Source organism: Vitis riparia, chromosome 9, assembly GCF_004353265.1.
Source record: "Vitis riparia cultivar Riparia Gloire de Montpellier isolate 1030 chromosome 9, EGFV_Vit.rip_1.0, whole genome shotgun sequence".
Taxonomy (NCBI): domain Eukaryota; kingdom Viridiplantae; phylum Streptophyta; class Magnoliopsida; order Vitales; family Vitaceae; genus Vitis; species Vitis riparia.
The window spans coordinates 7429057-7454555 of NC_048439.1; the positions used below are offsets into that span (position 1 = coordinate 7429057).

At 33.7% G+C, this 25499-nt stretch overlaps 2 protein-coding genes across 5 annotated transcripts in view; both read right to left on the reverse strand.

Moving 5' to 3' along the window:
• Positions 1–9290: 9290 nt before the first annotated feature.
• On the reverse strand, positions 9291–14012 carry LOC117922726 (protein FAR1-RELATED SEQUENCE 8-like). 4 transcript variants are annotated; one of them, XM_034840932.1, is made up of 4 exons: positions 13917–13981; positions 13704–13818; positions 12019–12295; positions 9291–11787 (listed from the first exon to the last, which is right to left on the reverse strand). In XM_034840932.1, the coding sequence occupies exons 3-4, from the start codon at positions 12019–12021 to the stop codon at positions 9691–9693; spliced, it is 2100 nt and encodes a 699-aa protein (XP_034696823.1). In that variant the 5' UTR covers positions 12022–12295; positions 13704–13818; positions 13917–13981; the 3' UTR covers positions 9291–9690. The 4 variants fall into 4 exon arrangements, with proteins under 4 accessions (XP_034696823.1, XP_034696821.1, XP_034696824.1 ...); XM_034840930.1 differs by lacking the exon at positions 12019–12295 and having other exon boundaries at positions 13704–13769; positions 13917–14012; XM_034840933.1 differs by lacking the exon at positions 12019–12295.
• Positions 14013–20773: 6761 nt separating this feature from the next.
• LOC117922561 overlaps positions 20774–25499 on the reverse strand; it is a 42560-nt gene continuing 37834 nt past the window's right edge. Inside the window, exons 8-9 of the mRNA XM_034840708.1 lie at positions 23294–23847; positions 20774–21200 (exon numbers count right to left, since the gene is read on the reverse strand). Coding sequence (XP_034696599.1) covers positions 23309–23847 — 539 coding nt within the window. The 3' untranslated portion in view covers positions 20774–21200; positions 23294–23308. The remainder of the gene's footprint in view (positions 21201–23293; positions 23848–25499) is intronic.

Here is a 25499-nt window from a genome sequence, read left to right on the forward strand (position 1 = left end):
GATCGGATGTACCAAATTTAGTGAATGATGTACCAAATTTTGTGAAGGATGTACCAAGGGTTCGAAAGTGCGTTATGAGGTGGGGATCGGTCCCCAATCACTTCCTTATGGGTTCCAAAATGAAATTATGGACCATCCATGTTCAGATAGGGGTCCCGAAAGCAATAGGATCGGATGTAACAAATTTTGTGAAGGATGTACCAATGGTTCCAAAGTGTGTTCTGAGTCAGCCCCCAATCACTTTCTTATGGGTTTCTAAATGAAATTATTGACCATCCATTTATTTCTTTGGACAACCTTAGAAAGTGATTGGAGGTCATTTCCCACTTCAGAACGAGCATTGGCCCCTTTAGTACATCATTTACAAAATTTGGTACATCCTTAAAAAAATTTGGTACATCCAATTCTTGAGCTATCAAAACCGCTATCTTATTACCCATGGTTTGTTTATTCCTTTAGGGACCTTTGAGAAGTGATTGGAGATCGTTCCCTACTTCGAAACAGACTTCAGAACCTTTGGTACATCCTTCATAAAATTTGGTACATCCTTTATTAAATTTGGTACATCCGATCCCATCGCTTTCGGGACCCCATCTAAACATGGATGGTCCATAATTTCATTTTGGAACCCGTAAGAAAGTGATTGAGGATTGATCCCAACCTCAAAACGCACTTTAGAACCCTTAGTACATCCTTCAAAACATTTGGTACATTCTTCACAAAATTTAGTACATCTTTCACTAAATTTGGTCCATCCGATCCTATCATTTCTGGAACCTCTATCTGAATATAGATGGTTAATAATTTCATTTAGAAACACATAAGAAAGTGATTGGGGGTTGATCCCCACCTCGAAACGCACTTTGGAACCCTTGGTACATCATTCCCAAAATTTGGTACATCCTATCCTATTGCTTATGGGGACCCAATTGGAACAAAGATGGTCCATGATTTCATTTTGGAACCCATAAGGAATTTTTTGGGGGGCGATCCCCACCTCGGAACACACTTTGGAACCCTTGGTACATCCTTCACAAAATTTTGTACATCCTTCATTAAATTTGGTACATCCGATCCTATCGCTTCTAGGAGTTCCATTAGAGCATGGATGGTCAATAATTTCATTAAGAAACCCATAAGGAAGTGTTTGGGGGTCGATCCCCACCTCAGAACGCACTTTGAAACCCTTGGTACATTCTTCACAAAATTTGATACATCCTTCATTAAATTTAGTACATCCGATCCTATCACTTCCGAGACCCCCATCTGAATATGGATAGTCCATAATTTCATTTAGAAACCCATAAGGAAGTGTTTGGGGACTGATCCCCACCTCGGAACTAACTTTGGAACCCTTGGTACATCCTTCATTAAATTTGGTACATCTGATCGTATTGTTTCCAGGACCCCCATCTGAACATGGATGGTCCATGATTTCATTTTGGAACCCATGAGGAAGTGATTTGGGGTTGATCCCTACCTTAGAACTCACTTTGGAACGTTTGGTACATCTTTCACAAAATTTGGTACATCTTTCACAAAATTTGGTACATTCGATCCTATTATTTTCGGGTCCCCTATCTAAACATGGATGGTCCATAATTTCATTTAGAAACCCATAAGAAATTTATTAGGGGTCGATCCCCACCTCGGAACACACTTTGGAACCCTTGGTACATCCTTCACAAAATTTGGTACATTCTTCATTAAATTTGGTACATCCTTCATTAAATTTGGTACATTCGATCTTATTGTTTCACGACCCCCATCTAAACATGGATGGTCCATGATTTCATTTTGGAACCCATAAGGAAGTGATTGGGGGTTGATCCCTCCTCGGAATGCACTTTGGAACGCTTGGTACATCCTTCACAAAATTTGGTACATCCGATCTTATTATTTCCGGGACCCCCATTTGAACATGGATGGTCCATCATTTCATTTTGGAACCCATAAGGAAGTTATTGAGGGTTGATCCCTACCTCGGAACTCACTTTGGAATGTTTGGTACATCTTTCACAAAATTTGGTACATCATTCACAAAAATCCTTCACAAAATTTGGTACATCCTTCATTAAATTTAGTACATCTGATCCTATTGTTTTCGAGTCCCCCATCTAAACATGGATGGTCCATAATTTCATTTAGAAACCCATAAGAAATTTATTAGGGGTCAATCCCCACCTCAGAACGCACTTTGGAACCCTTGGTACATCCTTCACAAAAATTGGTACATTCTTCATTAAATTTGGTACATCCTTCATTAAATTTGGTACGTTCGATCTTATTGTTTCAGGACCCCCATCTAAACATGGATGATCCATGATTTCATTTTGGAACCCATAAGGAAGTGATTGGGGGTCGATCCATACCTCGGAACACACTTTGGAACGCTTGGTACATCTTTCACAAAATTTGGTACATCTTTCATTAATTTGGTACATCCGATCTTATTGTTTCCGGGACCCCCATCTGAACATAATTGGTCCATCATTTCATTTATAAACCCATAAGAAAGTGATTGGGGGTCGATCCCCACCTCGAAACACACTTTGGAACCCTTGGTACATCCTTTACAAAATTTGGTACATCCGATCCTATCCTTTCTGGGACCCCCATCTGAATATGGATGGTCCATAATTTTATTTAGAAACCCATAAGAAAGTGATTGGGGGTCGATCCCCACCTTAGAACGCACTTTGCAACTCTTGGTATAACCTTCACAAAATTTGGTACATCCTTCATTAAATTTGGTACATCCGATCCTATCGCTTCTAGAACCCCCATTCAAACATGGATGGTCCATAATTTAATTTTGGAACCCATAAGGAAGTGTTTAGGGGTCGATCCCCACCTTGGAACGCACATTGGAACCCTTGGTACATCCTTCACAAAATTTGGTACATCCAATCCTATTGCTTTTGGGACCCCCATCTGAATATGGATGGTCCATAATTTCATTTAGAAACCCATAAGAAAGTGATTGGGGGCTGATGCCCACCTCAAAACGCACTTTGGAACCCTTGGTACATCCTTCACAAAATTTGGTACATCTTTCATTAAATTTTCTACATCTGATCCTATCACTTTCGGGACCCTCATCTGAACATGGATGGTCAATAATTTCATTTAGAAACCCATAAGGAAGTGTGTTTGGGGGTCGATCCCCACCTTGGAACGCACATTGGAACCCTTGGTATATCCTTTATTAAATTTGGTACATCCGATCCGATCGCTTTCGGGACCCCCATCTGAACATGGATGGTCCATAATTTCATTTAGAAATCCATAATAAAGTGATTGGGGGTTGATCCCCACCTCGGAACGCACTTTTGAACCCTTGGTACATCCTTCACAAAATTTGGTATATCCGATCCTATCGCTTCCAGGACCCCCATCTAAACATGGATTGTCCATAATTTCATTTAGAAACCCATAAGAAAGTGATTGGGAGTCGATTCCTACCTTAGAACACACTTTGGAACCCTTGGTACATCCTTCACAAAATTTGGTACATCCTTCATTAAATTTTGTACATCTGATCCTATCGCTTCCGAGACCGCCATCTGAACATGGATGGTCCATAATTTCATTTAGAAACCCATAAAGAAGTGTTTGGGGGCCGATCCCCACCTCGGAATGCACTTTGGAACCCTTGGTACATCCTTCACAAAATTTGGTACATCATTTATTAAATTTGGTACATCCGATCTTGTTGTTTTCGGGACCCCCATCTGAACATGGATGGTCCATAATTTCATTTTGGAACCCATAAGAAAGTGATTGGGGTTCTATCCCTACCTTGGAACGCACTTTGGAACGCTTGGTACATCCTTCACAAAATTTGGTACATCCTTCATTAAATTTGGTACATCCGATCCTATTGTTTTCGGGTCCCCCATCTGAACATGGATGGTCCATGATTTCATTTTGGAACCCATAAGGAAGTTATTGGGGGCTGATCCCCACCTCGGAACGCACTTTGAAACCCTTGGTACATCCTTCACAAAATTTGGTACGTCCTTCATTAAATTTGATACATCCAATCCTATTGTTTTCGGGTCCCCCATCTGAACATGGATGGTCCATGATTTCATTTTGGAACCCATAAGGAAGTGATTGGGGGCCGATCCTCACCTCGGAACGCACTTTGAAACCCTTGGTACATCTTTCACAAAATTTGGTACGTCCTTCATTAAATTTGGTATATCTAATCCTATTGCTTTCATGACCCCTATCTGAACATGGATGGTCCATGATTTCATTTTGGAACCCATAAGAAAGTGATTGGGGTCGATCCCCACCTCGGAACACACTTTGGAATCCTTGGTACATCCTTCACAAAATTTTGCACATCTTTCATTAAATTTGGTACATCCGATCTTATTGCTTTTGGGTTCCCCATCTGAACATGGATGGTCCATGATTTCATTTTGGAACCCATAAAGAAGTAATTGGGGGGCCGATCCCCACCTCCGAACACACTTTGGAACCCTTGGTACATCCTTCATTAAATTTGGTACATCTGATCCTATTATTTCCGGGACTCCCATCTGAACATGGATGGTCCATGATTTCATTTTGGGACCCATAAGGAAGTGATCAGGAGCCGATCCCCACCTCGGAATGCGCTTTGGAACCCTTGGTACATCCTTCACAATATTTGGTTCACCCTTCATAATGTACCAAATTTTGTGAAGGATGTACCAAATTTTGTAAATGGCATACCAAATTTTGTAAATGATGTACTAATGTTGCCAAAGTCGATTATGAGGTGGGGAACGACCTTTAATAACTTCCTAAGGGTCTCCAAAGGAAGAAATGGACTATGAAAATGGAGATAAGTGTTCTGTTAGCTCAAGGATTGGATGTATCAAATTTTCTTAATGATGTATCTAGGGTTCCAAAGTCCATTTCGGAGTAGGGAACGATCTCCAATCACTTCCCAAAGATCCCTAAAGGAATAAACGGACCATGGGTAATAAGATAGAGGTTTCAATAGCTCAAGTATGTACCAAATATTTTTAAGGATGTACCAAATTTTGTAAAGGATGTACCAAGAGTGCCAAAGTTCGTTCCGATGTGGGGAATGACCTTCAATCACTACCTAAGGGTCCTCAAAGGATAATATGGACCATGGGAAGATAGATAGGGATCTCGATAGCCCGAGGATTGGATGTACCAGAATTTCTTAACAATGCACCAAATTTCCTTAAGGATGTACCTAGGGTTTCAAAGTTCGTTTTGGAGTAGGGAACGACCTCTAATTACTTCCTAAAAATCCCTAAAGAAATAAACGAACCATGGGTAATAATATAGAGGTCTTGGTAACTCATGGATTGGATGTACAAAATTGTTTTAAGGATGTGCCAAATTTTATGAAATATGTACCAAATTTTATAAATGATGTACCAAATTGTCTTTAGGATGTACCTTGGTTTCAATGTCCGTTTTAGGGTAGGGAATAACCTCTAATTCTTTCTCAAGGGTTCCCAAATGAATATAAGAACCATGAAAATGAAAATAAGGGTCTTGGTTCCTTTAAGAATGGATATACCTAGGATCCCAAAGTTCTTTTTGGGGTGGGCAAAGACCTCTAATTACTTATCGAGGGTCCCAAAGGAATATATACACCATGATAAGTATGATAATCGGTTCTCCTAAGCATTAATTTACCTTTTTTTTTTAAAGATGTACCTATTTTTTTATGAAATTAATATAAAAGGTTAAGTACAATTTTTTATGAAAAATATATTTTCTTTTAATTAAAAATTAAATATTTTAACCAAAAAAAGGTTAGATCCACAATCAATTTAAAATCATAAGAAAAATGGTAAAAGTACCATCACTTATTGTGATTTTGATATGATAAATTTAAAATGAAAATTAAATGAAAAATAATGTAAATAATAAAATAGTGTTACAATGATATTTTTACTTTTACATGTGATAGAATTTACAAAATAAATAAATATTTTTTTTAATATTAATATAAAAAATCTTATATCATAAACTTCTAAATAATAAAATGGAAATTTTAAATTTAAACCTTAATTTATAAAATGTATTATTATAATTAATATTTAAAATCATTATTATTTGTGGGATAATATTTTCATTTTTGTCCATTATATATTTTGTTTTTATTTAATTTGTTACATTAATTATTAATTATATATTATCAATTTAAGTTTAATATGTCGAAAAAATAATTAAAATCAATAAATATAGACAAATTAGAGAGTAAAAATAAATTAAAATTAAATAAGTTTTATGATAAAATGTACGAGCATATTAAAAAGGATATAAAGGAAAAAAAGAAAAACAATAATAAATACTATAATAGGTGACAATGGATTATGGTGGCAGGAGAGGAAAAAAAAATGGAAATGTGACAAGTGGTAAGGAGGATATATTGATGTGAGAAAAATAATAAAAATAAATGACGCATGTACTTATTAACAAGTGATATTTATTAAAGGGACAATTGTGTTTTCAACTCATATAGGCTTGATAATTAAAGTAAGGTTCTCCAACCACCCATAATTGATTATAAGGATATGAGATAGTAATAGACAAAAAAGCCCACTTGACTCATTTTTTGTCTTTATTCTACCACTCTTCACATGCCACTATTCTTTCTTATTTAACCATTTTTTAATTTTTCATTATTTTTTTAAACTCTTTTATAAATAATTGAAAAATCAACATTATTTTTTATTTTTAAATTATAAATAAAAAAATTATATTAATGATTCAAATACTATTTTGGAAAATACTTTCTAAAAAAAATATTAATTTAAATAAATAAAAATTATCTTTTACATTTATTTTTATCTTTTACATTTTAGAAGTAAATAATTTAATGATAAAAATTTATTTAAAATAAATATATTCACTATTTTAATTTTTTTATACTAAAAAGTATTTTAAAGTTTTTTTTTTACTATTATAAAATAAAAAGTTTAATTTTTTTTTAATCTTCTTTCTTCCTTATTTTAATAACTTTTTAAATATGACTTTTAGTAACAAGTTATATGAAATATTACAAATTTGTTTATTAAGGATTTTTTTTAATGATTTGAATTAATTGAAAATTTATTGAAATAAGAAAAAGAAAAAGAAAAAGAAAGAGGATGGATGGAGAGTTTTTATTTTAAGTATTCAATTAAAATGTTTTCATATGACCTAACTTTCGAAGTGGATTATATCAATACATAGTAGAGATTGAATTTTTCTTATATAAAAGGGTTGAAATGTATATTTACTTATTTTAGATGAAAACAAGTAGTTAAAAATTATATAGATTATATTTAAGTTTGGTTTTAAAATATTTTTCTAGTTTTTATTTTTTATTTTTTATATTGTCTCTTTTTGAAAATATGTTTAATTAAAAAATAAAAACTATTTTTTAAAATGAAAATTGAAGACCTTGTTTAGTACTATTTTTTTTATATGAAAATAAAAAATAATAAATTTTATTTATTCATTTATACTGTACAATTGTATTACACTAACTGTACAAAGGAAATGTACTAAGTGTACAAAGATGTACAAGGCTACCCTTTGTGAAATATTATAATCGATTATGGGTCATTCCTTTATTTTTCTTATCACTCACGAATTGTACACATATGTCATGCACTTTATTTAATTCCAGCATGGAAATTATGATATTTTCCCCAATAATAATATTTGGAGAAAAAAAATTGACCTTAAATCATCTACCATCTTCTCAACTAAATCATTGGAAATATGGTTAAACACTTCTACGTGAACACATAACTTAGAAGTAATATAAAATTTGTGTCATTGTACAAGGGTATTACACTAACTGTACAAAGGAAATGTACTAATTGTACAAAGGTGTACAAGATTACCCTTTGTGAATGATTTTAATTGATTCTAAACTACTTTTTTATTGTCCTTGCCACCCAAGGATTATATACCTATGTCATGTACTTTATTTAAGTTTCACATGAAAATTCCAATATTTTTCCCAATAATGATATTTGGGGAAAAAAAAATTAACCCTAAGTAATTAGTTTTAAAATTAAAAATATTTGTTATAATTATAGTTTTGAAGATTTCATGATTTTTATCTTATTACTTTGAAAAAATTGCTTTAATAAGAAAGTATTTATTTTAATGGTTTTAAATATTTAAATCTTTATTCAAAAATATTTAGGATTCGTGTGAAGAGCAATTAGGTAATTTTGGAATGGAGAAATTTTGAATATTTTTGAAGACTTTAATTCGGTCAATTATCCTATTTACACTTTCAAAATTATTTTCCAAAAACTAATAAACACCATGTGTCTAAATTGCAAGTTAGAAAAAAAAAATTAATAATTTTTTATGAGGTATTTAAAAAGTATTTATTATATGTTCTATAAATTTGAAAAAATATAATATTTGATGATATCTAATTTACAAGTTAGAGTAAACAAATAATACTAATATTTTATGAGGTGTTTAAAAATTATTTAATATATATGAGAAATAATATAAGTTTGAAATAAAGAATGATATTTATTATATATTATGTAAGTTTTCAATGTATTTAAAAAATATTTATTATATATTATGTAAGTTTGAAAAAAAGAATAATATTTGATGAGGTATTTAAAAGTTATTCACTTCAAAAATACATTTGGTAATAATAATTTTTAACCATTTTTCATATTTGATGAAGAAAAATGATTCAAGTTGGTTCCACTATTAAATAGGTGAGAGAAGGCAAAAAGAGTCAAAGAGAGAATGAGAAAGGTGAGGTGATTGGTTAGTTTTTTCATTTAATAGTCAAAGGTATTTTAAGGATTTTTTAAAGACAATATCTTTACTCTCAATTTCCACTCTTTTGTTAAGTGTTGGGCTTAAATATGAAATTTATATGGACCATACATTAATTTTTGGTTTTTCCTTTATTAAATTGATGTGTACTTTGTCCTTTACTTTTGAAAGTAATTATGAAACACATTTGAAAGCACTATTGGAATGTATAAATATACTACTTTTTCCTATTTTACACCAAAATTAAAAAAAAAAAAAAAAGTTCCAAAATCTCTTTTTTTTTTTTTTGTAATTGGTGTATGGTTAGATGATTTTCCCTAAATTTTTAAATATATCAACAAAAGGCATGAACTTATATATTTAAAAATCATTTGAAAATTTTTTAAATATGAGGATTTTTTTTTATTTTTTTATTTTTGATATCTTAATTTTTTACCTCCTAATAAACTTATCTTAATTGTTCAATAAACTCAAGAATAAATGAAAGGGGAATTAAATAAGAGAGACCAAAAGAAAAGAATATTTCAACTGCATATGACCAGTTCAGCCTTACAGAAAGGCTTGCACCACGGCTAATTTACAAGGCCTCATGTACAAAAAAAAACACCTCAACGAAGATGAACAGGCTGTAAGGACAAAAGCAAAAGGCAGTTTCTGGGCACGCATGGGCTGTGCTTCACTGAAATGATTCTGGAATTGCAGGTCCCAGTAAGAAATTCCTCTGTTCTGTAATGCCTACAATGACTGTAGAGCAAAACCTGAACCCATCACCTTCCCAAAAACTTTCAAAATCATTTCACTGAAGCACCCTGAAGCTCGCCCAGTGAGCTTCGCAGACAAAAGACTGAAATAACAATCGATGCTATCATGAATTTACAGCTTAATATAGAAATTTAATCATACATGCTTGTCTGCTGCAAGTCGAACCTTATTCAAAGATTCTTTAAATGCTTGCCAAGCGACCATGTAGTGATCTTGAGATGTCATACCTTCCTCGACAACTTGTAATGCTCGTCTGTACAGGTGATCAAACCACTGAACTGGGTTCGTGATATCAACATTGTTGGAGCCAAGATCTGGTATGTATAGACGTTTGAAATCTTTCCTCCATCGTGACAGGATATATTGAAGTGGGATTTCTTCCAGACCATTGTAGTTGAGTACACACATTGCGTGTCGGCATAGATAACCTTTGAAGTTAAAACAACTGCAAATGCATCGAACCTCAGCTCCTGCTTTATCATACATAACTTCAAAGTTTCTAACTTCCCTCATATTTACATCACCTTCACGTTCTTTGACTATGTATGTGACTATGGGCCCATTAACATGGAGCTGTGTTATGCTAATACAAGAAGACATCATCTCAATCTCGCCTTGGAATTTCTCAAATATCTCTTTTGTGTATACATTAGAGAGCTGTAACTCATAAAAGCATCTTGTTTTCAATGTGGGGGTTGAATCTCTGGACTCAAAATCATCAACAGCTTCCTTTTGATGCCCTTTTTGTAGAATAAACTCGTACATGTCAAAAAATTCTTTCAAAGAAGTCTGTTCATGCACATAACCATTGAAAAATGAGCTCATGGACTCACCCTGTTGAAAAGTGGACAACCCAGCGAAAAATGTGTCTTTTGAGTAGACTGGAGCCCATCTTTCTCGATCTTCGTACAAAGTTCGAAGGCATTCATGACTCCTGATTCCAAAACGCTGGATCATATCTTCCCAAGCCAGTTCAAACTCATCAATTTTTACAGAGTCATAAACTGTTCTATTCAATGCTGTTCGAAATGGTTCATTTTCCTGCAAGTCTCCCAATTTCTCAAGAATTCTCTGCATGACATGTGACAAGCAAAGACGATGGTGTGCCCTGGGAAACACCTCAGCAATTGCACTCTGCAAGGCCTTACACTGGTCTGTAATGATAGTTTGTGGAGGGCGTCCTGACATACATGTAAGCCAGGCCCTAAATAACCAGATGTATGTCTCTGGTGTCTCATCCGCCAGCAACCCACAACCCAGTAAAACAGGCTGCCCGTGGTGATTTACTCCAACAAATGCCAAGAGTGGAATTTCATATTTGTTTGACAAGCACACTGTGTCAAATGCAACCACATCGCCAAAGTACCCGTAGGCAGCCCTAGACCTAGAATCAATCCAAAACACATTCCTCAAATGCCCATCATCACTGAGATCCATCAAGTAGAAAAAATTTGGATTTGTTAGCTGCACCCGACAAAAATAATTATAAATGACTTGTGCATCTCCCTTTTTAAGGTTCAAGCGCTTGGGCTGATCCGTATGATTATTAATTTCCCTTTCACTAGAACTTGAGTTTCCATAGCTCATTGCATCTAAGGCGGGTGTTCGATACAACTTGATTGTTCGTACTTCTACATCAAGTGTTGGCTCCACCTTCCTTTTGGCCCCAGCATCCATCTTCTTATGTGACTTGGAATTTTGAGCCCTTTCGGGATCAAATAAATGGTTGTGTTCTAGCTTCACTTCGTCCACCCTCCACCTGTTTGATTCCACTAACCTCAACCTTATCATTGCCAAACAACCAGTTCTCGTTTCCTTCCTTCGACTATTTGCTTCTTTAATTGTTTTAAAACCCTCACAATTGCAACAGAGTACTGCACCACGCTTCTCTTTGCTATTACGTTTTGTCCATGAGGATTTCACCCTGATAGCAAATCCCAGTTCTTTAGCATAGCAATTATAATAGTTATATGCATCATCATATGACTCGAACTCCATCCCAACAACTGGTGGGAGATAATTCTTCCCTTGAGACATGCCATTCTCTCCATCAACTATTCTTGTATCAAAATCTGTGACATTTTCATGGTCATTGCCTTCAATCTCAAATACTTGCTCACAATCATTGTCAAGATCATTTCCTTCATTCTCAAGCACTTGTTCACACTCATTCTCAAGGTCATTGCCTTCATTATCAAGCAGTTGCTCACTGTTTTCAGAATCTTCCTCCATCTGGAATAGAAAAGAAAAAAATATCATCAATCCCAGAAAAGGATAGCATTAATAGGATGAAGCAATAAAAAAAAAAGCCACAGAAACAAGATATATGAACCAACTTGCTAGCCTTCACAACTTTTTAATAATATTTTGCACAGAAAGTAGAAGAAGAAAGCTGTTCAGATAGATCTTTAAGGCAGCTTGGGGACAGACCAGCTAAAATCTTAGAGGCAGTCCAATGCTCACCATATACTACATTGATAATTTACTAGCACGTGCAACCATACAAACAATCTATGGTGGCTGGTCACTCGGATGTGATGTTACAACAAAATTCTGTGCACTCACTCTGGCATCCATATGAATTGGACCAATACCAACCACTCATGCTGGCCTTTGCTGAGATTGGACCCATCTGTGACAGAAGTTGACTGAAGGAGAAACGGGGTTTAGGCATTCCATCACAGGCTGCCCATAGAAGAAGTATCACTCAAACTTAAATCATCATTTGTTGACTTAACCCCTACAGAAAAGGATTATTAAAACCTAAATTGATAACCAATTTCTAAAATAGAGGATAATTAAGGTGTCATTTGGATACACTTTTTTTTTTTGGTTTTTAAAATTAGAAAATGATAGTAACTCATATACAAAATGAAAGAAGCTTTTTTATACTAATCTTAAAAAGGTAGTGACTTTTAAAAACTACTAAAAAAATTGAGGCATTAAAAAAATTTTACTATCTTAAATTTTAAAAAAAATTAACAATAATTTTTGAAGGCATAAGTCCATACTTTTTATATAAGAGTCACCATATTTTATATAGAAGTTCCTGCTATTTCTAATTTTATAAAAAGAAAACAGGGAGTTTATTCAGACGGGCACTAAATGTGCCAAGTGGACCAGCCTGCCTAAAGAAAAGGAGCCATGTAGAAGCCCTGGAACACCTGTAATGCATTCAAAAATGTTATATGAACTTTACAATGTGTTAGAATCAATGTTTGTGTGTTTCCTTTCTGGTCATTGCAGTTCTCTAAGCTTCATTTTATTATTTGTACTATCTTGGGAAGGATCTATGATTCTAAGTCTTTCAATGCTACTCTTATTTCAATTCTTCTACTTCATGCCAAGATATAACAGCCCCTTTTTCATAGAAATTAAATTTAAAAATAATTAGGCATTGACAGACAACCTAATAGACTTACCCTTTATTTGGTTCTTGGAAAATTTAAAGGGAAATGCAGGAAAAGAAAGTAGAGAGGATAAATAGAAGCAAAACAAAGTGAAGGAAAATAAAAAAAATATACATATTTAAAGTTAATAAATTGTTTTTATTTGTTTCTTCAAACTCATCTCACTTAATTTTATTAATTTTGATTGTATTTGACTTTTTGTTTTGCATTTAATCAACCAAATATGAGAAAACCATTTTCCCTAACATTTCCTTTTTTCTTTCATTAGTACTTTCTGGCTATGAAACATAGCCTTAAATTTCACTGCATTGAATACAAACACTGCACTTGTGCAAGAAGAAATCGCTTTTCCCCTTAACATCACAAGTTTGGGTAGCAGAAAAAACGAAAGGAAATGAAAATGATTCAAGTTACTTAAAATTAGATTACTTTCTCAAGCCACAACGTTTTCCTTTCCTTCCCTCATTCTCTCCTGGGAACAGCAGTGCCTTAGTGCACCTACTTAATCTGGATTAAAAACTATCAGTTTTTTTTTTTTTTTTACAGACAATTTTTTCTCATCAGAACTCAAATGCACCGTTTGGTTGCTGAGAAAGTGTAGGAAAAGAAAAAAAATTAAAATTTTGAATTTTAAATTGCTCAAAATGAGCCAATGCAGCTGTTGAGCTTAATTTAGTCAATTTGTTAATTATCTTGGAAATTAAACCAACCAAAAAATAAAACATAAAAAGTTCAAACCTTCTCATCTATTCTGTTTTCTTCTCTCTGCTTTTCCCAGCAGCCAAACAGACGGTATGCTGTTTTCTACTCATCAGAGTTTACCGAAATTGAAAATGGTATCAAAAAGTAAACCCTAAAATAGAGTGTACAGAGTAATGATAATCTCACACATAGAAACAGGAAATTTGGGAAACAGTAGGGAAAAACCAGAAGAGATCAGGAAGGGCTTACAGTGATTTCGAGATTTGGGTTTGGCGAAAGCGGATCGTCGCTCGGAGAAAAGGTGCTACCGTCGGTCATGGTGGCATAGAGGTTCACACGCCTTCTGTCAACGTAAGAGAGGTTAGTTTTACCCTAAGCTGCTGCACTACTTCTTTTTTTTCAGTTTGAGTCCTTGCATTTTGTTATATTTACACAATGGGTTTTTTAAATTTTAAAAAGCCCAACTAAGACAATTTTTTTTTTTAACCGAATGAAAATTAAAAAGAATTTTAATATTAAAATTAATTAGAATTAAACATAAAAAATTTATATTTAATAAATGATTAACTTTTTCAATTTTTTATCATTCATATAAAAAAGTGGTGATTTATTGTATTAAAAAAGAGTTAATATAAATTAAATGTAAATATTTTTTTATGTAATTATCTCTTACCATGTAATTAAATTATTAAGAAAAAGTGAATGAAATAATATTAGCTAATAAAGAACTTTTATTTTTGTCTAGTTGTGTCATATAATAAAAGGCGGTACACCAGGAAAAAAAAAAAAAAAAACACTTCAATATCCCATTTATGCAACAGATAATTAAGTATTATTTATCGTCATAATTTCTTAGTTTTGAATTTTATATATATTAATTAACTAAAATAAAATTATTACAAAAGATTAATTTTAATTATTGTGTATTTTATATAATAATCAAATATAAAATAAATATAATTTTATAAATAAAATTATCAATATTTTTAAAATAAAAATACTTATACATGTATCATTATTTCTATTATATCATTGAATACATCCTTAGATGAATTTCTATAAAATGTACTTTTAAATTATGAATATTATTATTAAATGTCATACATTATGTCACACATATATCGATTTATTTAATAAAATAACCTCAAAATGTCTATTATTACTTTTTATATCATTCTTAGAAAAAAAATTTAAAAATTTTCATGAGTTTTAATCAATTTCCATCTCACCGATAATTTATGTTAGAATATCCTCTAATACTTCCTAATATATCTCAACGTATCAATAAAATCAAGTTACCAACATATTTGTAAAAACTGATATTTTCATCCTTAGTTCTAATATAGGCTTGGAGTTGGTAGTAATCCCAAGCTACTTCAAATTGTCCATGAAGTTTTAGCTTAACCAGAACCGATGTTCAAAGCACTTGATCAATTTGGAAATGAGGTAAACTAAAAAGTATCATATTACCCGATTCAATCAAACAAGAATTTCATTCATCATTTTATTTCAATATTTACTAAAAATATGATATTAATATATGGAATATTGAATGCATATCTTGTACTCTTTCTAGATGTGAAGAAAGGATTCAGTGATCGGGCGACAATCACAACTAGATCACAAATGGTCCCTAGTGAGTGTTATTTGTTAAAAGAAAATTAAATTTATTATTATTATTATTATTATTATTATTATTATTATTATTATTATAGATTTATAATGTAAGTATTCATACCATCAACAATTTGGTTGTAGTTGAATAGTAGTTCATGCATGAAAACCATACGTGTACATTAAGGAAGTTGGTCATCAAAGTTTTATAACAAACTGTACCATTTTCCACCTATGAGAGAAATTAGAGTATATTCACTCTCATCCACACAAAAGAGCGAAATCATTCAGCTTAACCCCAACTCCAACAATTAGTTTTTTTGTTATTATAACATGAAACTAAAGCAACACAATATGGAGACAAAAAATGATGAAGTTGTTGGGAAAGATTACCTTGATCTCCTTGACATTTCAGTGGGTGGATAAAGAAGAGGAGAATCAAATGCTCCAATGGGTCATGCCTTTACACTTAGATGATGACATTAGAAATCTTGATCTGTGAGTTACCACTCATGCTCAAGAATTAGGTGTTGATGTTGAATGAGTGTCATTCGAAAAGGTTCATAGCGAGAGTTTCAACAAAGACATAATGGATTCATTTTAGGAAGCATTAAATTCCCAATCTTCGATTAATTCCATAAGTGTTGGACAAAGTAGTAGACGTAGCACTATTGATACTTCTACTTCTGGTTATGATGTTTTAAAAAGAGGTGGAATTGATGATGAAGGTGATGATAATGCAGGAAATGATGGAGGGGATGTTGGGCAACAACAACAAAGTCAATGTCCAAGAGCTTATTCACTTAAGAAGACAATTTCACGTACTGCACACAAAATAAAGACAGTGACTCTAGAAGATTTGGTCCAAGTGTAGGAGCTATTAGGAAGCTGTATAAAGGAAGAGAATTGAGGATGACACCATTTAACGAGAACTAATTTTCAACTAGTTTTGAGTCCAAAGTATAAAGACTCAATTTAGTAACTCATTGAATAAGACTAATATTTATCCTCCTTATATGATGGGTTATAGTCAACTTCCTCAAAATTATGTGATAGGTTTAAGTTTAACCGATGAAAACTATGGTATGTCTAACTATTCTCCTTCTACACAAATGTTATACCACATTCCATATCAAATGTAAGGAAGATTTGAAATAATCATATAAGTGCACCTCCAATATCCCATCCATGTAAAGGTAGCGGAGATGACTCAAGATATCAATGCATGACATGTTGAGAATTTTTAATTGATACTATCGAGACTCGATGAGTTGTTACCAATATTGCCTCCAATAAGATGAAAATCCTTCATGAGGCAGCAAGGAAGACTCAAGATACCAATGTCTGACATGTTCAGATTTTTTAATTGATACTATTGAGACTCAATGAATTGGTACCAATATTGTCTCCAACAAAATGGAAATCCTTCATCGAACAATTCCATTGAACCACATCGATTATCATTTGAGTACTAAACAATCATTATAATGTAATATATACAAAATATTAATATTTAATAAGATCAAACCTTTAATGTAACTTAATAATGAATGTACACTTACAAAATTCATATTTCTTATTGATCAACGCAATATAATTAAATTTAATATTACAAATTATATCATACATATATCAATTTATTTAATAAAACAACTTCAAAATGTCTATTATATTTTCTATATCATTTTTAAGAATTTTTCCAACATTTCCATGAGTTTTGATCAATTTTTATTTCATCGATATTTTGTGTCAAAATATCCATTTATATTCCCCAATATATTCGTAAACCAAGTTGATGACATATTTGTCGAAACCAATATTTTTACCTTAACCTGAAATCATGTTTTCATACTTGGAAAATTGATCAACATGAACCTATATGCCACCTGTGGAGGTTGATGAAAAAATCCAATCTAACATGACTAAAATGAGAAGCAGGGTATCATATATTTGCTATTGTAATTACAATAAGCTTCCTAAAAGCTAGCTAGCTACACTGTTCAAAGAGGAGAATATGTCTCCATCATTTTTTGTTTTAACAAAGGAATTAAGCTTTGGTAAGAAGTTTTTTGCTACTATAAGTAGTAGGATAGCATCTGGATCTCCTATAAGATGAAATTAAAACCAAGGAAATCATCTCAACTTCCTAGTGATTGGCAAAGCACCAAGAATTCTTTAGCCAACTCCCCATATGCAGTTTGTATTACAATAAAGGGCATGCTCCTCATATATTGAAGTCCAAATCTGAAGCCAATATGAGCTTTTTTCACCCCCTCAATCTACTTAAAATCAAATGAAGTGGAAACAAAATTATTGAAAACTTAGAATGCAAGTCAATAAAATCTTCCAAGAACACGGTTGCCATCAGATCAGTTCAGGTGATGCTAACCTTTTGTGCCCATTTTCATTATCCGTAAGAATGCTCATTGCTCATTACATCTTGACCTGCAGATTGCCTTCTTCCGATCCACAGGGGAATTTCTAAGCCACTACTACTGCAACTCTAGAGAGCATGAAATTGCCACATCTCCTTCATCTCAACATCTTAAAGGAGGGAAATCATAAAGGATAAGAGTACTTGAATTGTTTGTGTGTTGTACAATTCAAACCAAAAAATTATCAACAGATGTCTATATATAGATATGATCCCATAAAAATGCATGTTGGGGACAATGAAATTGAATTGAATAAAGTCAAACAAGCCCATGAATGAGAGTGCATCCATTCCATTTGCATTATTTCTCCTTATCATCTTAAATGCACAAAAAGGAATTTTTACTTGATATAGGGCAATATATTCACTATATGAAGTGCAGCAACTGCTAAAAAATAAATAGAAATAAAAATTTTAAAAAAATCCTGCAGTAACAGAAAGTTCTAGCACCACTGAACTGTCTTTCTTCTTTTCAATAGAGGCATCAATGAGGTAAATATTAAATAAGGAAATAAGAAATGAACAAGTATGGTCTATATCAAATGCTAAATAGACAACTAATGATTTATTCATCATTGCTAATTTTCTAGTTTTATACATCATGCTTTCCCTTCCAATACAAGTTGATTGGTCAATGGACATTGAGCAAGAGCCTTCTAAAGGAATATCCTTTCAGCATGACTCCTCTTCTTGTTGCAAAGTGAAGACACTCCTCTTTTTGTTTGTTGGGACTTGCAGAAAAGTGGGGAAAGGCTACTTAAAAAAATAAGATAAACATCCATATTTTTCTCTTAAGAACCTAATGTTCATTAGTTCCAAGGGTGTAAGTCCATCCTTATTCCTAAATGAGATAAATTATTTTATTCTTCTTTAATGTAGTATGGATCGATATTATGGGCACTAGCCTCACTTTCTCCCACATGCCTACCCTTATTGCATCTTTTCCCTTGATAAAGTTATCCCCACACATCAAATGATAACATGAAGCCTGAAAGCCTTACTGTGCATAATAGAATAGATATGAATATAGACAAAAGTGACTTTCTGTATCTTCTATTATGCCATTATCATTTTCAAAAACCATAAAAGTTGACTAAAGGAGTAATGGCAAGAATAAGGAAAGTAGATAGGATTGGTCAAGGAAACCTTTGATCATACATTCGAATAAAAATATATTAAACAAGCACCTAATAAAAGGTGGCATATTCAACATACAGATTAATCATACAAGAAACAAACAACAAACAACAAACAACAGAAGAAAAAAAAACCCATTGTCCCCAAAAGATGGCTCAACCCAACCCAAACCTATTAATAAAATCTAGAAATAAAAGAATTCCATCCCCAAGAGATATATCTCATAATGAGGCGATTTCAAAAAGATAACTTTAAGACATAGGCCTGGTCGCTCTATCATAAAAAAATCCTTCAATTCCACCTTTTAAATAAGCTCCAAAAAGATACTCAAAGAGGCCACTTTTCACACTTTCCAGTTGCATCCTTGAAGTTTCCTTTGCAACTCAACAGTCTCCTTCACTCAAGAATGAACAAGAAAGCAGTTTAGCAACTTCTCTTCTTGTTTGCCAGCCCCCACCAAAGCAAAAGATGATTAAGAGTAAAGCTATTTTCCCAAGCAAAGAGCATTATATTTGCAGGCACAGAGCCAGAAAGGAGGAAGAACTAAAAGAAAAGGGTTGTGTAAAAGGGATTTAGTAGTGAAACCACAATTTAAACCAACCTATCTCCTTCCTTTCCTCTCTAACCCCCAAAATCCTGAATATAATAAAGGACTCAGCTATCTCAAACTTCCAATCAGCTAACTCAGATTTCCAATCAGCACAGCTGTTTTTCACCAAATTGGCAGCAATACTGAACAGACTCGGAAACTAATCCTTCAAAGTAGACTCTGTCATTGCCATATATACAATGGTAAAAGAGGGCAGACTACCTACAGGATAAACAACCAAAATGAACTTGAAAGATCCTCACTGATACATGGTTTACAAAATTTTCAATGTTGGTATTCTAGGGTTTCTCCACCTCTGGGACCTTTCTCAATTATCAGTTCAGGAATGAACCTTCCATTGCCGTTGCAGACAGTCTCTGCGCATCTGAGAGATGGGAATTGGAGGGACATGATTTTCAAACTTTGGGTCCCGCCGACCAGACTCCAGCGGGCCATACGGACCATCGTGCTGGCCCAGCCCATGCAAGCCCAATTGGCAGCCTAGCATGGCTCCTTAACCCGTTGGCCATTGTATCCTGTGCCAATGGACTTGTTAGATAATAATAATAAATAATAATTTTGATCTTTTTTTTTTTTTTTAAATGTGATCTTAATGACTATCATAAGGGGTGCAACTTGGGTAAACTTGCCCGTACTCAACCCAACATTGGGGTGGGATTGGACAATCATTTTCAATACTCAAGTTGAGCTTGGGTTAGGTTTTTTCAATCCGAACTTAATTTAGGTTGGATTTAGGCTAAAGTTTGGACAACCCGAGCCTAACCTGAACCCAATTTAATGTTTTTTTTTATAATATTCATAATTTATCTTATCATATATAATAATACTCATTTTTGTTTTCCATTTTTAAAAAAAAATATCAAATTATATTATATCATATGTTTTTTATTATTTTTAAATAATATATAAACTTATGTTGATTTTTTTATTATTATCTTGAAACTTTTATCATATATTAAAATAATATTATAAATAGATTTTTAATCATGCATCCCTACCTATCCAAGTCTAACATGAACAACCTAAACTCAACCTAAACTTAAAAAAATGATATTAGATTGAACTTGGATTGCATACCTCAGGTTAGAGTTCGGATTGAATTAAGTTCAAGTTTATTATTTCTTAATTCAAATTAGGCTCAAGTCAATTATTAACTCGATCAACCATCCAAATTGCAACCCTAACTATCACTGTTAAAATAGCCAAATGGTATTGGAATTCCAATAATACTAGTTAAATGCTTTGTATATACACCATTTTTATTGAAAGCACTATTAATAATCCAAGCTTCACTGCAAAAAAAAAAAAAAAAAAAAGAGTAATAAACTTAAGTCTTATTTGTGTACCAGCAGAGTAGAGTAGCAGCCAGGGGCAGCATTGACGTAAAAAATGATTTTGGTCAGAGAATAGGGATAATGCATATGTAGTTTATATACATTAGAAGACATGAATAAGCAGACAAACACATTGATTAAGAGCGCCTTACAAAAAAAAACAAAGAAAAAGAAAAAGCCACAACTGAAAACAATCTATACAAGGAAAGGTTTTGACCCCCAAGGGATGATCCCAGCCCAATCAAAAATTTGAATTTCTGTTGCTGTGGTCTTCCATAAGCACCAAAACACGCAGAGGGGTCATGTTCCATTTCCATATTCTTCTTCGTCTTTTCTGCAGTTCTGACTGACTTTGGGAATAACCACCAAAAGTCAGTATTTGGAAGGAGTACACACCATTTCACCTGATGAAATAGAATAAGCAAAATAAATTATGGATGGTAATATTCTAAATTTCTAATAGGCAAAGCTTATATATGCGAAGGAAAAAAGCTTTAAATTTTTCATGTCTACCTTTAACTGGTGCTCAAGACTGTATAACCAAGCATTTTCCCATTCACACCAGTTGAAAGGACACGCTACGCGGTGAAAGTTACTACTACATGTTTAAATACCACAATCAAAAAATCAGTTTACATGATCTTCGCTCTCTATGTCCAACTTGCAGGCTGGCTTAGCCTTTGAATTTTTTATTTTTTTTATGACCGAGGAACCTTCAATGGCAAAGCCCTTAGAACTCTTCATGGGGATCCAAACTTTGGGGTGTTGACAACCCTGCAGCAACCAACACCAGATAAATTCAAGGTATCATCAGTGACAGGATTCAAACCTAGGACCATGTACCAATTACTGGGACTACACTTCCCAATATTCACCCTGACCAACTGGATTACCCTGGCAAGTAACCACAGTAGCAGTCAAAACAGCACTAGAAATCTAGCTGCCATTCACAGAAGCAAACTGTGAATCAGAGCATTTTCTTATCACATTCCAAAACCTGTTTGCCAGGACAGGTCTAAAGCCTTTTTTATTATACATCTCTTTTTTCCAAAAGCAACTCAACAAAAAATGGAGAGCATTAAAACTTCTCTAGAAGAAAAACAGATACATGGAAGCCCCTAAGAAAATTCGTCACCTTGCCCTCTTGACCATCAAAAAGCTAAAAGCCCAATCCATCTTAAACTGAATAATGAAATTATGTCTCCATGAGCATTAGCAAGTGCACATAAAAATCTAAGTCCTATTTGTTAACTATTCTCCAAAATAGGTTTCTGTTTTTCAGGGGGGAAAAAAAGGAAAAAAGAAATCAGTTTGGCAATCAGAAAACAGAAAATATATTCTAATTATAATCAGTTGTTTTATAAGGGTTATTTTGATATATAATGGGACAAATATGAAAAATTACTAAAAATAAAAGTTGAAAACATTTCAAGTCTCCAAATAGACCTTTGTTCTAGAAAACATCAGAGATTTTTTTCTGAAAAACTGTTCTCAAAAACCATATTTGAGAAAGGTTTTCGAAAATGTTCCCAAACAGACCCCTAGCCTCCAATCCCCTTCCTGAGACCAAGGGACTTTAATTTCTGCCTCCAACATGTCTCCTCCAAATTCACATGGTGAAACCCCAACATTGCTAGATCTTCCACCAAAAGATTCCCCCACAAATCTCCCCATCCTAAAATTTGATCTCCTCAAGAGATTGAGCTTTAGAACTGCCACATCCTAAATAGTTCCCAATTACACTTTTCAAGAACTTCAATCTGGGCCATCATCTTTCTGGAACTAAGAGACTTAGAGATGCGTGGAAATCTGTAGTCAACCTCCCAATCTTTTGATCATGCTCTATACTCACCCATCAAGCCACATTTTTCAAATCTAAGCAGGGTTTTAGAAGAGCACAAACTGCAACAATCAAGGAGGGCAAGCCTAGGGTTGAAAAGCCTCCCTAACCTTCTACCCAGATAAAAGCACATCACCTAGTAAGTCCATCAATTTGAACTCCTCTAGAAAAAATGAAAAGCCTCTAATAGCAGCACAGTCCCCAAACAGTTATTCCTTTTTTGAGGAAGCAATCAACAACAGTCACCTCCAATTGACCACAATTCATTCCATAACCCCCAAAATGAAGCTAAGAGGGCCATATACACCAGAAAAAAAAACCCACACAGAGCCATCATCATTACATCTAAAATGACATGACATTGAAAAAGCATCCACTTCTGGTCCAATAATTCCAAGATCCTCATCCCATAATACCACAATGCCCCCTGCAGAGTCCTGGGCATCCAAAGTGCCCCAACCCTAGAACAACTCCACCCCATACTCCGAACCACTCCCTCAAACATACATACCACTTTAGTTGCCAGCTGACAAACCAAGTGCATTTTTTTGCCAAAAAGCTCTGCACAAACTTTATTATGCCCCTAACCACATGTTCTGCAACATGATTTCTATTCACTTGATCAAATAAAAGGTCTCAAGATGATTAAGTTTGTACCTTCTTTTGAAGCACTCATTTAGGTGTGGAAGGTGCACGGTGTTCCAGAAACTTCCATGGAGGCTGCAGAGCATTTGGCAAAGGAATCCCATTTTCAAGTATGCCCTTAACCCACTTAACCTTGTTTGCAAGTTCCTCCAGATCCAAAATTGCAGCTTCTAGTGTGTCAGAGTGCATGGAATTCAAAGCAATGCTTCCATCAGTTCCCATCTTCCTTGAGGACCCACTATTACCGCATCGATCTCTTCCACCAATGGTCCTTTCTTCTGAAGTATATCCAACGTGTGAAGTTGAAACACTATCTGAGGAACTGGTTTTTCCAATGCACATATCCCCTTTGTGCAAGTCCATTTTTGTTTTGAGTGTCTGCTTCCTCTTTTTGGAGTCAGCAATGTTAAGAGGTTGCTCAGTCATTTCTTTTTCTGGAGAATGCTCCAATCCATCAGGAGGTGGTGACGAGCAATCAGAAATATGAGAAGAGAAGGATGGGTTGAACTTAACCGATGACCCAGCCCTACCCTGTGAATCTGTTCTTCCTTCATTTTCAGCAGGAACTGCACCAACAATGATCCAATGTCAAGCAAGTAAAGCTCATTTATGAAATCATGTATCTAAAATAAAAAGTAACATAGCAGGAAAAACAGAGACAGAGCTAGCTAAAGATAGTGATTATGACTAACGTTTATTTCAAAAAACACATTATGGTAGAAGTAGATATCTAAGATCAAGAAGTAACATGAGCATAATAATGCATCAAAATGACAGACCCTATAAAGAGTAAATGTTTAGAAAATCAGGTATTATTTTAGTTCCATCATTTGATCTACAGGTCAACCAACAAACTAAAACCTCCACATGATTCTTAATATTATGAGCTTTGTAAGGAATCTAGGAATATTGTTTATCCTTAATTTAAATATTAATATTTATCTATTTATTATTAGTTTGAATTAGAGTAGGAGATAGAGTTTGAATTAGAGTATAAGTTTATTATTAGTTTGAATTAGAGTAGGAGATAGTGTTTGAATTAGAGTAAAATTCAAATGTATTTGTATATAAATATTCTTCATCGTCAATGAGAATATAATAATAATATTTTCTCTATCTTTTTCTTTCTCAATATGGTATCAGAGCTAGAAGAAAAGAGGCTAGAAGATCCATTATGATGAACTTTGAGTCACCAAGGGCTAGAACAAAATTTGATAGTTCTGCCCTTGTTACTAAGGGGTTTGATCAAGAAGGAGAAAAAGGGAATTCTAAGAAGGGTGATAGACCATGTTGTGACCACTATAAGAAACCCTAGTGTTGAACTACCAATCTTTATAGCTTAAGCTTACAAGATTTTGGTTCAATATGCCTATCTTGCTCCTTAACACCCTCTCTCGCGTGTGGCCCCATACCCACATGTGGAGAGACATAATTTGGATTTATATCCAACAAACAAATAAGGGAAATGCAAATTGCGGAGAGGTGGCTAGAACCCACGACCTTCCACCAAACCAAGCTCTAATATTATGTTGAACTACCAATTTTCCCAAAATCTTAAGCTTGCAAGATTATGGCTCTTGCATAACATGCTCCTTAACACCCGGCATACTTATGATACTTGCTAGAAGATTCACGCAAGCCATCAAACTGGAAGAAGAAACCTGGCGAGGAGAGTCGTGTCTACCAAGTCAGAAGCGACAAAAAGGGGCAACAACCTTCCTTAGAAACATCTCCTTTTACTAAGGATCAAATAGAGCATTTGTAGAAACTTCTTTAATCTCAGGTCTCTTTAAATCAATTCCCTTCTTGTTCCCTAGCCCAAAAAGGTAATCATCTTCCTACAACCCTTGTTAGCTTTGATTCAAATGGTCAATGGATCATAGATTCTGGTGCAACCAATCATGACTGATTCTTTAAATCTGTTTTCTTCTTATAGTCCATATGTAGGAAACACAAAAATAAAAATAGCAGATAAATCACTTTTGGCTATTGTTAGAAAAAGATCTATCAAAATTTCCTCACTTCTTACACTCCAAAATTTTCTTCATGTTCATAATTTATCTTGTAATTTATTGTTTGTTAGTAAATTAACCTCTTATTTAAAGTGTCAAGCTAATTTTTTCTCATCTCGGCATGAATTCCAAGATTTGAACTCGGGAAAGATAATTGTTAGTGTTAGACAAAGTGGAGGACTTTATCTCTTTGAAGATGGAATCAA

What these genes read in the sequence shown, in the direction of transcription:
- LOC117922726 (XM_034840930.1), bottom strand. Translation starts at nt 13,985, where the DNA reads ATGACCGACGGTAGCACCTTTTCTCCGAGCGACGATCCGCTTTCGCCA. An exon ending in ACCCAAATCTCGAAATCACT is followed by an intron (nt 13,770 to 13,916) that starts GTAAGCCCTTCC and finishes TCTGATGAGTAG; the next exon opens with AAAACAGCATACCGTCTGTT. An exon ending in AAAACAGAATAGATGAGAAG is followed by an intron (nt 11,788 to 13,703) that starts GTTTGAACTTTT and finishes TTTCTATTCCAG; the next exon opens with ATGGAGGAAGATTCTGAAAA.